At 45.6% G+C, this 14880-nt stretch overlaps 1 protein-coding gene across 2 annotated transcripts in view; it reads right to left on the reverse strand.

The window, feature by feature from the left end:
* The window catches only part of LOC140535388 (receptor tyrosine-protein kinase erbB-4), a 214713-nt gene that overhangs the window by 40982 nt on the left and 158851 nt on the right, over positions 1-14880 (reverse strand). Inside the window, exons 12-17 of one of the 2 annotated variants that reach the window (XM_072656717.1) lie at positions 13244-13443; positions 12240-12372; positions 7475-7568; positions 7143-7261; positions 3612-3656; positions 756-888 (exon numbers count right to left, since the gene is read on the reverse strand). In XM_072656717.1, coding sequence (XP_072512818.1) covers positions 756-888; positions 3612-3656; positions 7143-7261; positions 7475-7568; positions 12240-12372; positions 13244-13443 — 724 coding nt within the window. Of the gene's footprint in view, positions 1-755; positions 889-3611; positions 3657-7142; positions 7298-7474; positions 7569-12239; positions 12373-13243; positions 13444-14880 lie in introns of both variants that reach the window. The other variant, XM_072656716.1, reaches the window with a different exon arrangement.

Genomic DNA, 14880 nt, shown 5'->3' on the forward strand with positions numbered 1-14880 from the left:
ATCCAAAAAAACTACATGGGATACCACAGAAACTACTCCTGGCAACACCCTAGCAACCACCTGTGATGCTATAGCAGCCACCTGAAATATCATAGCAACTGCCTTAGCTATGTACCATCTAGCAATCCTGTAGCAACCACAAAGCAACTTCATTGCAACATCAAACAACGCCCTAGCAACCACCTGGGACACAGTAGTACATGTAGTGGTAAATCAACCATCTAGCAACACTCTGGTAACCACTAAGCAGATTCATAGCAACCACCCAGCAATCATCTGGGATGTACTAGCAACCACGTGGAATACCACAGCAGCTGCCTTAGCTATGTACCATCTAGCAATCCTGTAGTAACCACAAAGCAACTGCATTGCAACCATCATGCAATGCCTTAGCTACCACCTGGGATACCATAGCAAATGCCTATCAACCACCTAGCAACACCTTAGTTCGCACTTAGCAGATGCATTGCAACCACCCTGCAATCATCTGGGATGCCCTAGCAACCCCCTGGAATACCACAGCAATTGCCTTAGCTATGTACCATCTAGCAATCCTGTAGCAACCACAAAGCAACTTGATTGCGATCACCTAGCAACACCCTAGTTTGCACTTAGCAGATTCTTAGCAACCACCCATCAACCACGTGAAATTCCATAGCAACCACCCTAGTGACTAGTGACACCCTTCAATTACAAACATAAATGTAGACCTGCTAAAGGCACCCATCAGATCCAAGACCACCGTGGTTCCTCACCTCCGTTTCCAGGAAGCGACGCAGCGCCCTTTTCTTCTTGATGCTCTTGCGTCGAACATAAATGGCAAAACCCAGCGCCACGATGACCGCCACGAACATCCCGCCGATCACTCCAGCCGCAATCAGAGGAGTCCTACATGACACACGAAGAGCATCATCATTACAGTGACTGGACATTTTATTGGAAACAGAGGTCCACACTGCTGCCCACCCAGCACCAGACATGACATGGACGTTGTTTTTTGGGCTAAATCGGGTTGGCCCATCTTGGACTTTAATTTAGCCCAAAAAGACACGTTGAAAATTGGGCTGTGGTTAGTTCGTCTGATTTGGGCCAAATTTAGCCCAAACTTTTTTGGATCACATACAGCTCTATTAAAGCCATTAATATAATTGGATGAATTATCAAGGCATCTTCCTAATGTCTTTTCACCTTTTAACATTGTTAAAGTCGTCTTTTTAGCGTCTCCAGATGTTAACGACTGGCATTTGGGCGTGTCAAAGGCCATAGTGTGAAGGAAGGAGCTGAATCTGCAGGTGTGAAGGAAGCTTACGGTCATACGGGTCTACCAGCAGTGGCAGAAACTCTGGCCAAACTGCACAAAGCTCTGGGAGAAGGGGACGGGTCTAAGCAAATGAGTAGACAAGTCTGACTCCACCTCTGGTCTCTACTGGGCAGACTCTGGTTGCAAATTTGACAACATGGCGGACAGCTTTGGCTTCATTTCTCTGGGATGGAAGGGGACGGAACCAGTTGTCAACAGTCTATAGTCATTGGACTTGACTAATGGAAACACCCAAAGATCATGTGATTGGTACCAAAACTATGAATAACTAAATGAAGATACACCATCCCTCCTACCTTTTTTTCAGTACACTCCACAGATCCATCAGATTATAGAGCTCATACAGATCCTCATTTATCTGATCCTGTGTGGAAATCAGGATTCTAAACCATGCTCATCCACTGAGCTTTCTGAATAATTTTGCCTGGGATTAGACTTGAACAAAACCCTCAAGAGGCAGCAAATCACCTGTTATTGGACTTAATCAAGTCTAAAAGCTTAATTCAGATTTGCCTGCCCAAAGTGCTTCTGTCTGGATCTATTAATCAAAGCCAACAAATGCAATAAAAACGGATTCACTTTTAGGGTGAAGATGCTTTCGTTCATTTATCCTCCTCTTAATAAGATGATCCTGTTTACTGCAGTCCACTGTGTTTATTAAGTATGTGCTATGTACTGCGGCCAAAATTGACTGTTCTGGAAGTGTCATGTTTCTTTAGATGTATGCGAAAGGGTCGGACTGCACACTGCACATTATTTAAACACCAGATTTGTTTATTAATGTTCTCTAAGCTGCACACTTTCTTTATTTCATATCTACAGTCTTAAAAGCTAAAGGTTCCACATTGGGACAATGGAACAGTCATGACCTGAGGGTTAGAGAAGCAGCCTTGTGACTGGAAGCTCACCAGTTCGAGCCTCTGAACTGACAGGACCCAAGTGAAGTGCCCTCGAGCACCTAACATCCTTGTGCATCCTTGTAACACCTCCTTTGGCTCTGCAGCCAGGGTCTTCTACCTGCTGGACCTGACCAGAAGCAAAAGATGTTCTTCTACCTGCTGGATCTGACCTGAAGCAAACTTCATTGTTCTACCTGCTGGACCTGATCTGAAGCAAAAGTCGACCTTCTGTCAACTGGACCTAAACTGAAGCAAAAGTTGTTCTTCTACCTGCTGGACCTGACCTGAAGCAAACTTCATTGTTCTACCTGCTGGACTTGACCAGAAGCAAACTTCATTGTTGTATCTGCTGGACCTGACCTGATGCAAAAGTCGTTCATCTACCTGCTGGACCTGACCTGAAGCAAAAGTTGTTCTTCTGTCTGCTGGACCTGACCTGAAGCATTTCTAGGAGGCACTTCACTAGCAGAGATCATGAAGAGCTGAGGGCAGGTCCGTGGTGAACCAGTGGCATTTGGGTGATCGATACACAGCGGTCCAGATGAACATGGAATTTACTGAGGGACACAGGCTCTGGTAATGATATGCAGGGGACGATTCAGAATTCAAAAATTCAGCAAGTTCGGAGACAGGTAGGAGAAGGTTCATCCAGGCTTTTAATGGTCATTTAATAGGATTGGACTTTTTTTATGATCGTAACTCGAATCTTGCCTGTACTTCAGTTCACACAGTGTTGAAAACCACTTAAACAAGTCTATTAGAGATTACTGAACTACATGAACAGTTGGAGGCAATGTGAGATGATTTAGGCATGCAGTTAGCACAGTGCTAATTAGTGTGGTTATGAGGTTCCATCCTGTAGCGGGGGTTGTATACTTTTATTGCATCATATGGCACAAGGCCCTGCAGTATAAAAAATGCATTAATTAAATGGAAATCATTGGGTTATCTGAATTGCTCATTCTCCAAAGATGCCATGAAGTCAATAGGCTAATTCTTTTGTCCATTATAGGCTAGCTAGCTATACTACATGGACAAAAAAGTACTGGGACACATGCTCATTCGTAGATTTTTCTGAAATCAAGAGTGTTAAAAAAGTTGATCCTGCTTTTGTTGAAGAAACTGTCTCTAGAAGACCTTCTACTAGATTTTGGAGTAGCACTGCTCTGAGGATTTGATTGCATTCAGTGAATAGAGTATTACTGAGGATGTCAGGATGCAAACCAGACCGTGTAAACCTGCCTTTGGTCACATAGTTCCAGTGCTAAGCTCACTAAGGATACCAAACACTGTCTTCATAATTCTTTATTTATTTCTGATAAAAATAACTTATTGCTTTCGTTTTCTGTGTCCTGCCAGTTAGTACAGAATAGAACAATCTGGGGTCCTACCTGTCCAGCATTCCAACGCAGTCTTGAATACGGGGTCCAGTGCACCTGAAACAAAGGCCGCAAAGCATCAGGATAACGCAGAGGGGGACTAAGGCACTGCCACTATGATCGAAGGATAGTTCCAATCCTAGGCAAGCTGCTTGCCATCAGCAGCCGGAGCCTGAGAGAACACAACTGGCCTTGATGGCACTTCTTCACAGTGATATTCTTCCACTTCATATAGTGCTCCTTAACAATTCTGAGGATAGCTACGCTTACATGAGCAAAATATCCAACATTCACATGAAAAAAAATAACATAGACCTGTATTTTAAGGCCTGCTTAGCTTTCAATATCCGTCTTTGCACCACACAGGAGCCATTTACCCAGAGTACACTTGAACGGGAGCGGTAGAGTGGGGCGAATTAAAAAGTGTGGCAGGGAATTAAATCTCTCTCAGCTGGACTCCCTACAATGACACCAGGCTCTAGCTGGATCTAATTGCCAATTAGCTCACGATTACAGTCATGGCATGAAGTCCTTTCCTTCTTAAAAGAGCCTTCAGAGCTGTAGAGTTTGGATCGGGAACGTTCTGGTCGAGCTCCTTCTTCCTTCAGTCTGAATCCCAGTCCTTTCATACTGAATTTCCATTGCCTCTGTCTTCCTAGATTCCACAGCAGGGGGGACCTTATAGAGTACCTCAAGCGGCTCTTGTCCTGCAACTCTAGCAACCTTTATGAGTGCCAATGCTGGTCTTTTTATGTGATTTTGTGATTTCCATTGGTTTTCAGACATGGTGACCAACTTTTTCTTGGACATCCATGGTTCTTTTCCACTTCTGAGCATGGAGGGTACGCCAGTGGTTTGTCCGTTCCGGTTTACTCACCATGGTTAACTAACAGTACTTGAGGCCACAGAACCACTCGTCAGGAGGGCTAAGTGGCACAATCCGATGATTGCCTCCACATTGATGTCACCTTTGTGCCACAAGATCATGGATCTTTACATTTAGATAATAATAGTTAAAAGTTATGATAATAATAATTAGCATACTTGAGTGGACTACAGGCCTCGTCCAACTTCACCACTTGGCTCGCTACATCGCACAGCCTGGTCATGAACTCACTACCGGGCTCGCCCACCATATGTACCGTGGCATTAGTGCAGCCCGGCCACTGGGCTCGTCCAAAAACGCTACCGCAGCCAAAGCAAAGCCCGGTGGAATGGTATACCGCCCTTAGTAACCATTTGGGCCTGTAGTGGGAAAGAGGCCTTCGGTGCAGGGAAGCGTCTTGTGGAGGAAGAGCGGTTTTCAATCCTGGTACTGGAGGACCACCTGCCATGCATGTTAGCATTGACCATTGCTCTGAACACACCTGATCCAGCTAATCAATTCATTTCAAGCCCTTTCTGAGTTGAAGGTAGTGTGACTACCAGGTAACCACTACAATGCACAGGAAAGGAACTCTTCCAGGCCCAGGGTTGTATATCACATAGTTCTTGTCCTGTGGTGAGCCTCCTGTACTCCACCCATAGGAGGGAGTCACCTTTACTAGACCCCCCTCCTCCTCCTACCAACGACATTAAACTCAAAGTCCCTCCATCCCTCTGTGAACAGTTTAGACATGTTGCAAGGCACTGCCTTCTTGCTGACTGGACGCCAGAGTCCTGTGGAGTTGAAGCGGGGATCAGGAGAGGCCTGACAGCAGCCAGGGGCGACGAACGAACGTCGTCACGGAGATGAAGGGAATGGGCACGCCACGGAGCACAGGGAAGAGTGCTTTGATTTTGGGAGTAAAGGGAGATCAAGGAGGAATACAGAAGGAGGGATGAGAAGGAGAGAAGAGAGGAGAGTTGAGTCCCATTGTCATGTGGAATTGATCTTTCGCTCCGCTTCTGCTGGCAAAAGCAGAACAGCACGGTTCTGGGGAAGTGAACTCTGGTGACTGAAGACTCGGAGGACATGGGCAAGTCGTGTTGATTACATGTGTTGTGACATTTCGTGGAGTTTCAAGGGGGAAAAAAAGAAACAGGCAGTTGAAGGCTTTGCCAGGGACGTATCACGGAACGCAGAAAGATACATGGCATACATGCCAGCGTACCTCTGGGGCATATTTGGAGCGTCAGAAATCCAAACAACACACATGCCCACAGTTACCCCTGGGTCCACTTGAGCTGGCAGAGATTACATTCTGACACACACTTATCCATGGATGAAATACGGGTGCCAGGGACTACATGCATCCACATATACACACATTTTCCCTTGGGTGTAGTTTGCTGGTAATGACTACACATTCACATTTGAGTCAGCAGTATATTTCAGTATACTGTATAAAAATAATAATTTGAAAAAATCCTGCGACATGGATCAATCTCATTCAGAAGGAAGTGGTGATTAGGAACAATCACTGTAAAGGAGAAGATCCCAAAACAAACAAGGCTGGGATAAAGAAAAGCTAAAGTGGTGGTGATATGGACCAATCGTGGTTAGGTGGAAGTCTCCGATCAAATAAAGTGGTGATCTGGACCAGTTATAGTTAGGAGGAGGTCTCAGAACTAACCATGTGATGATTGGGACCAATTACAGTCAAGGTGAGGCCGCCCATCAAATGAGGTGGTGATTATGACCAACTGTCATTAAAAAGGAGGTCTCAGACAAAACAAGGGGGTGACTAGGACCAATTACAATCAGGGGAAAGGGATTAGGACCAATTGTAGTTGGGGGGACTTTAAACAGTGATCAGGACCAATTAGGAGGTGGTCTCAAAACAAACGAGACAGGAATTAGGGCCAATCACAGTTAGGAGGAGGTCTTAAAACACGTAAAGTGATGAAGAGGAACAATCACTGTCAAGGAGAGGATCCCAGAACAAACAAGACTGGGATAGGACCAGTAAAGAAAAGCTAAAGTGGTGGTGATATGGACCAATCGTGGTTAGGTGGAGGTCTCAGATCAAATAAAGTGGACACCTGGACCAATCGTGGTTAGTCGGAGGTCTCAGATCAAATAAAGTGGTCATCTGGACCAGTTATAGTTAGGTGGAGGTCTCAGAACTAACCATGTGGTGATTAGGACCAATTACAGTCAAGGTGAGACCTCCCATCAAATGAGGCGGTGATTAGAACCATCCACTGTCATTAAGAAGGAGGTCTCAGACCAAACAAGGGGGTGACTAGGACCAATTACAATCAGGAAATAGAAATTAGGACCAATCGTAGTTGGGGGGGGGGGCCTTTCAAACCAAACCAACAGGACCAATTACAGTCAAGGGGAGGTCCCAGGACAAATCAAGTGGGGATCAGCACCCATTACACCCATTACTGATGTGGTGAAGTGGTGGTCTCAGACCAAATAAAGCGTTGAGTCAGCAATAGTTAGGTGGATGTCCCAGAACCAACAAGGTAGTGATTAAGACCAACTACAGTTCTCAAAACTAACAAGGTGGGGAGTAGACCCAATGGTAATTAGGAATCCCAAATACTCCTGCAGTTGTCATGGGAGGGACTTCACACACACACACACATACACACACTCTCTCTCTCTCTTACCCCTGAGTGCAGTTGGGGTGACAGGGATGGCACTCGTTGTTGGTTTCGGCATATTTAAAGATGAAGCTGTTGGCTCCCTGCAGCCCATCAGGACATTTCTCCACACAGTTTGGACCGTCCTTCAGATGAAGACACTTTGTACATTGATCTGGGCCCTACAGCACATTTACACAGTTACACAGCAGTCACACCTTCTACTGATTTTAGCTCACAAGCTACCAGTGTTTGAGAATGAGGAATACAGGTGATATGCGATTAGCCACAGTGTTGGAGAAGATTCCAAAAAGAAGAAATAAAAGAAGGAAAGAATGAGGACTAAATAGCTCTCTTACCGGGCCATGGCAGGTCAGGGTCCTATCTCCAGCTTTCTCACATTGGCTGTCACACTCCACACACACTGAACTGTTGGCAAACTCACGGACATCTCTGAAAAACATACGTGGGGGAAAAACACATTAATAAAACATCTAACATCGCCATGTCACAGAGAAAATGGCATTGCCTCATATACAGTACAGTACCCCGCATTTGAATCCAGTGATTTCACTCATGAACTACCTGGGATACCACAGCAACCACCTAGCAACACTCTAGCAATCACCTGGAATGCTACTGCAATCACCTTACCCCTTACAAGGAACCACCTACGTCACTAGTGTAACCACCTTAAAACATCGTAGGAACCACATGGCATACCATAGTAACCACCTAGCCAGACCCCTGGAGGTACACCAAAGTCACAGTTTGATTGGACAACACACTGCTAACACAAGCGCTTTGGTATTGCATTGGGTGAAACTTGAGCAAGGATCCCACAGCAATCCATTAGCTACATCTGGCAACCATCTGGGATACCATAACAACCACATACCAACACCCAAACAATGATAAAGAAATCACTGCAATCACAATGTGACCCCCAAGCAATCATCTGAGACACCACTACCGGAACTACCTGGCAAAACCCTGGCAACCACCTGGGATAACCAAGGAATAGCTTAGCAACACCCAAGCTACCATATAAAATACTGCACTAACAATCTGTCAACATATTGCGATATTAGCAAAACAGGAAAACCAACCTCAGCCAATGTTCATGAATATGTTTCTTCAAAACTGGTTTCTGGCCTATAAAGCCTCCAGACTCCAGAGCTGGACCGGGTTCACTTTCATGAGCCCTGGGTCAATATGCTAAACAGACCTGAGAAAGAGGATCCATGCATAATTTACTGCAGAGTAATTTATTGGCAAACACTACTGTTCCTCCACCAGACCACAGAGGAGCTTGGCAAACAACACCCTCCCCCCCGGTTTCATCCCAACAGATGGCTGCAGGCAGCGAACTGAGCCCGCTGGGAAGCCACCTGGATGAGCTGTCAATACCTGTTTCTGTCTCCATATAAGTCGACTTTTCACCAGGGACCGGCAACCGTTACAGTTGCCAACAGGCTAACATGCTAATAATATGTTTAGACTTTGCTCACAGTTCAGTTCGTAACTCTCAAACTCTCAAACTCACATGGTCAATGTTCGATCTGCTACATTTCAAATGTGAGCTTGTATTAACACAGAGCCCTGGGACATGGAACCCTGGAACACCAAGCCTTGTGAACATAGGACCCTGGAATATGAATCCCTTAGAAAATAGGACCCTGATATCTAGAGCCCTAGGACCACAAGACTTGGAATATTGGGCCCTGAGACCACAGGACCATGGGATATAAAGCACAAGGTGCCTGAAATATAGAAAGCATTTGGAACATAGAGTCCTGGGAACAAAGGACTCCAGAATATTGTGCCCTGGGACCACCGGACCCTGAAATATGAATCCCTAAGAACATAGAACCCTGATATATAGAGCCCTGGGACCACAGGACCTGTAATATTTGGCCCTGAGACCACAGGACCATGAAATAGAGAGCTTTTAGAACATATGACCCTGGAACACAGCATCCTGGGAACACCCTTCAACTATGAACCCTAGGACCACAGGACACCAAGTATTGGGGGACCCTGGAAACACTGGACCCTGAAACAGAGTAATTGGAACATAGGCCCCTGTAATATGGATCCCTGGGACCACAGGACTTGGAATATTGGGCCCTGGGACCACAGGACCCTGAAATATAGAGCCTTTGGAACATATAACCCTGGAACACCAAGTTGTGGGAACATTGGACCTTGGAATATGGATTACTGAGAACATATGCCCCTGATATATAGAGCCCTGGGACTACATGTCTTGAAATATTGGGCCCTGAGACCACAAAACCATTGGGCATAGAGCCCTGGGACCACATGACCCTGGAATAGAGAGCCTGTAGAACATATGACCCTGGAACACAGCATCCTGGGAACATAGCACCCTTGAACTATGATTGAAACAGGTTTTTGGGTGGAACTTGCGCAAGGATACCACAGCAATGCATTAGCTAGATCTGGCAACCATTTGGGATACCATAACAACCACCTACCAACACCCAAACGATGATACAGAAATCACTGCAATCACAATGTGACCCCCAAGCAACCATCTGAGATACCACTTCTGCAACTACCTCGCAAAACCCTGGCAACCACCTGGGATAACCAAGGAATAGCTTAGCAACACCTTATCTGGTATTGGACTTGGAATATTGGGCCCTGGGAACAATAGAGCCTTTGGAACATATAACCCTGGAACACCAAGTTGTGGGAACATAGGACCTAAAGTATACTAACTCCAATCCACTGTTAACCAGCTCTTTCAGGAAGCTGAATGGTAGAAGTAGATCAGGCTCACTCAAGGATTCACTGAGATTTAGAAGAAAAAAACAACAACAAAAGAGACTAAATTGAGAAATTGCAGAAACAAACACGTTCCAGCCTTCCGGCAGTAGAGAAACGAATCAATCTAGCTAATAAAGAGGCTGCAGTGAAGTGCAATGCTAATGAAATATTCTTAATGACGCTCCAGACACCTCCATTACCAGCTATCTGATGGAAACTAGGCCGAGAGCTTCAGCGCTGTGTTTAAAGCTCGTCAATGAGAAGCCGTTCAGGCTAGAGCCTGATAATAGGAATGATAGAGTGGGTTGATTGCAGAGTGAATATTGAAGAAACTGTGTGACAAGTTTTCATAAGACCACCTCAACAATCTTTGCTCACCTCTCAGTCATTACTACGTGATCCAGGTGCATGCATGTGCAATTTGCAGGATAGGATAGTGGTCAGATAAGTTTCTTCTAAGCCAATCATAGTACTGGCACCTGTTGTACCCTCACAATGGAGACAAAGTGGCAAACGAGGGCCAAGAAATGTTCACAGAGATGAAGAGGCTGAACACTTGTGTTCCCAGGGCTCTATATTTCAGGGTCCTCTGTACTCAGGGATCCATATTCTGTTGTCCCAAGTTCCCACAACTCTCAGTTCCAGGGTCCAGTGTTCCAGGGGATCTGTGTTTTAGGGCCCTATGTGTCCAGGGCTCAAAGTGTCCAAGGTTGTATGTTCCCAAGATTTGGTATTCCAGATTTGGTGTTTCAGGGTCCTATGTTGCCAGGAAATTTTCTTAATCATCCAAGTCCATTAGGCTCCAAAGTAGCAATACTAAACCATCTGGAGCCCTATTTTAGCAATCTTTTGGCAAGCCAGCAACCGCGCACCGTGCACCTTTGCTATGGTAACGATGGGAAAAGTTTGCCTTGAAGAGTTTGAAACGCACCAAAGTCATGTACTACGTCTCTTAATTAATCATGGGTGTGTTTTGAGCATATTGCTTTAGCGGGTTGCTATTTCAGTGGTGTAAAGCGTGGGGGGTGGGGGGGGGTATATGAGCGTTGGGCTGCACGCACCTGTGTTGACAATTCAATGCCAAGATAGCAACGAACGTCTGACTGTTGATGTCTGCCTAGGCTGTTTTCAGTCAGTGGGGCTCCGGTGTTTACATAATATGCCAGAAATGGATCTAAACACACCTAATTTCGAGACCACCATGCCCATCAGTGTAGATATATTCACAAGCACCGTTGCTATTTAAATGACACAGTCTGAAGGAACGAAAATAGACCGTAAGATAGCAATGAGCATCGCAAGGGTATAAGATAGGGCTACTGATCTTTAGACCACCAGCTCAGTTCACAGAGCAAATCTTGGGCAGGTCTCGCTGGGGCTACAAGAAAGGCTAAAGAAAAAATAAAAGAAGAAACAAAACAAAACTAAAAGAAAAAAAAACCAACAGAATGAATAGAATTAGAGAATGCCAACCAAAAACACATCAAGCTTTCCTCCATTCATCAAACTCCTGACACTCCCCTGCAGCTACGGCCCATTGTCAGGCACTAAATTAAAAATTTCTATCATCGGGGAGCCCCATTCACGTGGAGTGCAGGGTTGAGGATTGCTATTGTTTAATGAATACACCGGGAAAAAAATGTTCCCAGCCACATGCGCCTTTTTTTTAAATGGTCCCGCTGGACTGAAATGGTAATTTCTTTTTTGTCACACTCGCATCTCCTAGTGGGTTCTGTAGTGGGTTGTGTGCTCTGTCTGTTTATGAAGGCGGGGAGGGGGAAACTGGAGGAATTAGCAGCATTTGTGATTTCTTCAATGCTGGAACAGTTGGAACTACAAGATCTTGCTGGGCAGGATGTAGAGAATCCATGTATACCCTAAACATCAGACCGGCTGTCTAAGTGGCATGTGCTGGGGGGTGGATTTGCCCGTTTTACCAGCTTACACTACATGTCAAAAGTTTGTGGACACGCTTTCCGATGAACGCATTTGGTGAATTTAAGTTGCACCCGTTGCTGCGGACACAGCTTGTCTAGTCCCTGCAGAGAAAGAAGTACATAGAATAGAACTCTCTGGAGCAGGTGCACATGAACCTATTGGCACCATGCTGCCTAATGCCAGGCGTGGGCTATATAGGGGTATAATAAAGCCCCCGAGCATTAAGCTGGAATGATGATGATGATGGTGCTACATCCAATACATTTTGGGATGAGGTGGGAAGTTGAGGATGATGAGCGTCCAACATCCTGACCTCACTAATGCTCTTGTGGCTGAATGCAAAGTCACGTAGAAAGCCTTCTTCTCTGGACAGTAGAGATAGTTACTCACCCACGGTAGAGGTTACAGGACTTCACACAGGTCCTGCCCCGACTGTAGAACCGGCAGGACAGACACTGATCTGGACCAGGCCCCCAGCACCCAGCCTCCGAGCACAGCTTATCACACACCATCCGCTCTTGAGCTGTCAGACATAGAGACACAGCATTATGTAAAATGTTTTGACATACACTATTTAGGCAAAAGTATTGGGACACATCTCTTAAGCACTGAATTCAGGCGTTTCATTCAGTCCCACTGCCACATGGCCTTTACACACATGGACACAGTAGTCTGGGTTTGGTGAATGTCAGGAGAGCGTCACCTGCCTTACTGCATTGTGCCAAATGTAAAGTTTGGTGGAGGTGGGATAATGCTATGGGGTTGTTATTTAGGGGTTGGCCTGTAGCCCCCTGTAGATCCAGTGAAGATCCAGAGAAGTCTTAATGCTTTAGCATTTCAAGAGATTCTGGACTTCCAACTCTGTGGAAACAGTTTGGGGAAGGCCCTTTTCTATTCCAACACGACTGACCTCACAAATGGTCTTCTGGATTAATAGGCACTAAATTCCTACAGATACACACTCCTACATATTGTAGAAAGCTTTCTTAGAATAGTTGCTAGAGCTGCAAGGGGGAACCAACCCCCTACTCCAAACTAATGTCTATGGATTTAGAATGGGATATCATAAAAGCTCCTGTAGGTTTTTGTAATGTGTAGGTGTTCCTAGCTAGCTCTCACTATGGGTTGTAACACTGCGTGAAACTACCTCCACCATGCTTGGAGGCTGTACTTTAGTCTGGTTAGCTCTCACTGAGGGTTGGTCGTTTTATCTGCTTTAACATGGTGCTCTATTATAGCCAACAAGTCCTCCTGGCAAATCTAGAGAATGATCTGTTTAATTGCTCAAAGTTCAAAGTTCATCAGTGATGTTGCTATGGGAATGCAACGAAGTGGCCAAAAGCATGTTTGACTTTACCTTGTTTAACTACATACAAGTGAAAAGTGCCACTCACTGCATTCTCGTGGGTCCTTGTTGCTCTTGATGAGGGCTTTCTGGCCGCCGGTGCGGAACAGACCGGTCCAGTTGACGGTGTTGTAGTAGCACAGCTGGCTGTTGTTGGTGATGTAGACGTTGCCTGCGCTGATCTCCTGCAGGGACTGGAACTGGAGGGAGGTGATCCAGCGCTGCTTCAGGATCAGCAGGGAGATCCCACTGGAGGGGGGGAAGCAAACAACTGTTAGCATGAGGGTTCATGTCATCATGGAGAGATCACTGTGGATGTGGCTTGGTCAACTAATATGTAGATTTGCTAGCTTTTCCTCTGGTATCAGGGGCAGCTAATATTGTGAGGAAGTGTTTACTAAATTGATGCTAGCTGTGCTAAGCTGAGTTTAGAGACAGTTAGCTAGTTTTGTGCTTATTTGAGACTCATATACTAGTATAATAGTACAAGAACATCCTAGCAAGTAGTAGTTAACACTGGCTATTCAATTAACATTAGCTTGAGATGCTAACTATACTGCAATACCTAGATTAAACTAAATAATATTAGCAAGACAACTGCCAGCTATCTTTACTTTCATACTGGTTGACTAGTTTGGTAAAGCTGGATGACTCTTGATGGTCACGCTGGTCATGCTGGTCAACAAACTTATTGGTCATATTGGTCCACCAGGTCTTGTAGGTCAACAAGCTTGGTAATACTGGTTGACTAGCTTGGTCAAGTTGGTTAAGCTTGTTGACTCGTTTGGTATTGCTAGGTGACTCATTCCATCAAGCTGGTCATACTGGTGAACCAGTGTGGTCAGATTTGTCATTGTCTATCAGCATGGTCATACAGGTCATACTAGGTCAACAAGATTGGTCATATTGGTCCACCACTATGTCCAGCTTGACCACCATGGTTTGTCAACCACCATGATCATGCTGGTCAACAAGCTTAGTAATACTGCTTGGTCAGGGTTGTCTATACTGGTCGACCAATTTCGGAAAGCTGGATGACCCACTTGGTCAAGCTGGTCATGCTGATGGACCAGTGTGGTCAGGCTGGTGATGCTCAGCAACCAGATTAAGGTAAGGTTAGTCTACCAAGGATGATAAACAGGATAGGTTGGGGAGGGATTTCCAAAATACAGAAAAACCACATCTGCCAACCAGCTACATGGAAAAAGGACGTGTCAGATCAGGGATCAGGGAAATATTAATCAAAGAAGCCCTTTGAGTGCATAAAAGTGTCCGTTTGAAGGGGGGCAGTCAGGGGGGGCCTTAACAGGACACACTGCTTCATTAGTATGATCAGTGGACGGATCTCTGCTTTCCAAGCTGCTCTGGAGAAAAGCCAGAACGCCTCTGGTAGGAACGAAGCAGGACCCAAAGGCTCGGAATTCAGAAAGCTCTGCACGAGCAACGCGGCACCTCATGAACCGAACAGAGCGAGCGAAGAACTCTTATGGTAATGAACAGCACAGGCAGGATGGAAGAAAGAGGCGGGTTAAGGGGCAGAGCCGAGCTGGTGGTGTTCCTGCACGCGCTTCCAGCACATACTCAAGACTAGAGCTCCTGAACGTCCAACTGTGAGAATCACACTGATAAGCAGCTAGTGCAAATGGATAGCAGGTAACTTGGTGTCTGAAGCAATGGTCACATCAT

The sequence above is a fragment of the Salminus brasiliensis genome, chromosome 15 (genome assembly GCF_030463535.1).
Source record: "Salminus brasiliensis chromosome 15, fSalBra1.hap2, whole genome shotgun sequence".
Classification (NCBI taxonomy): Eukaryota; Metazoa; Chordata; class Actinopteri; order Characiformes; family Bryconidae; genus Salminus; species Salminus brasiliensis.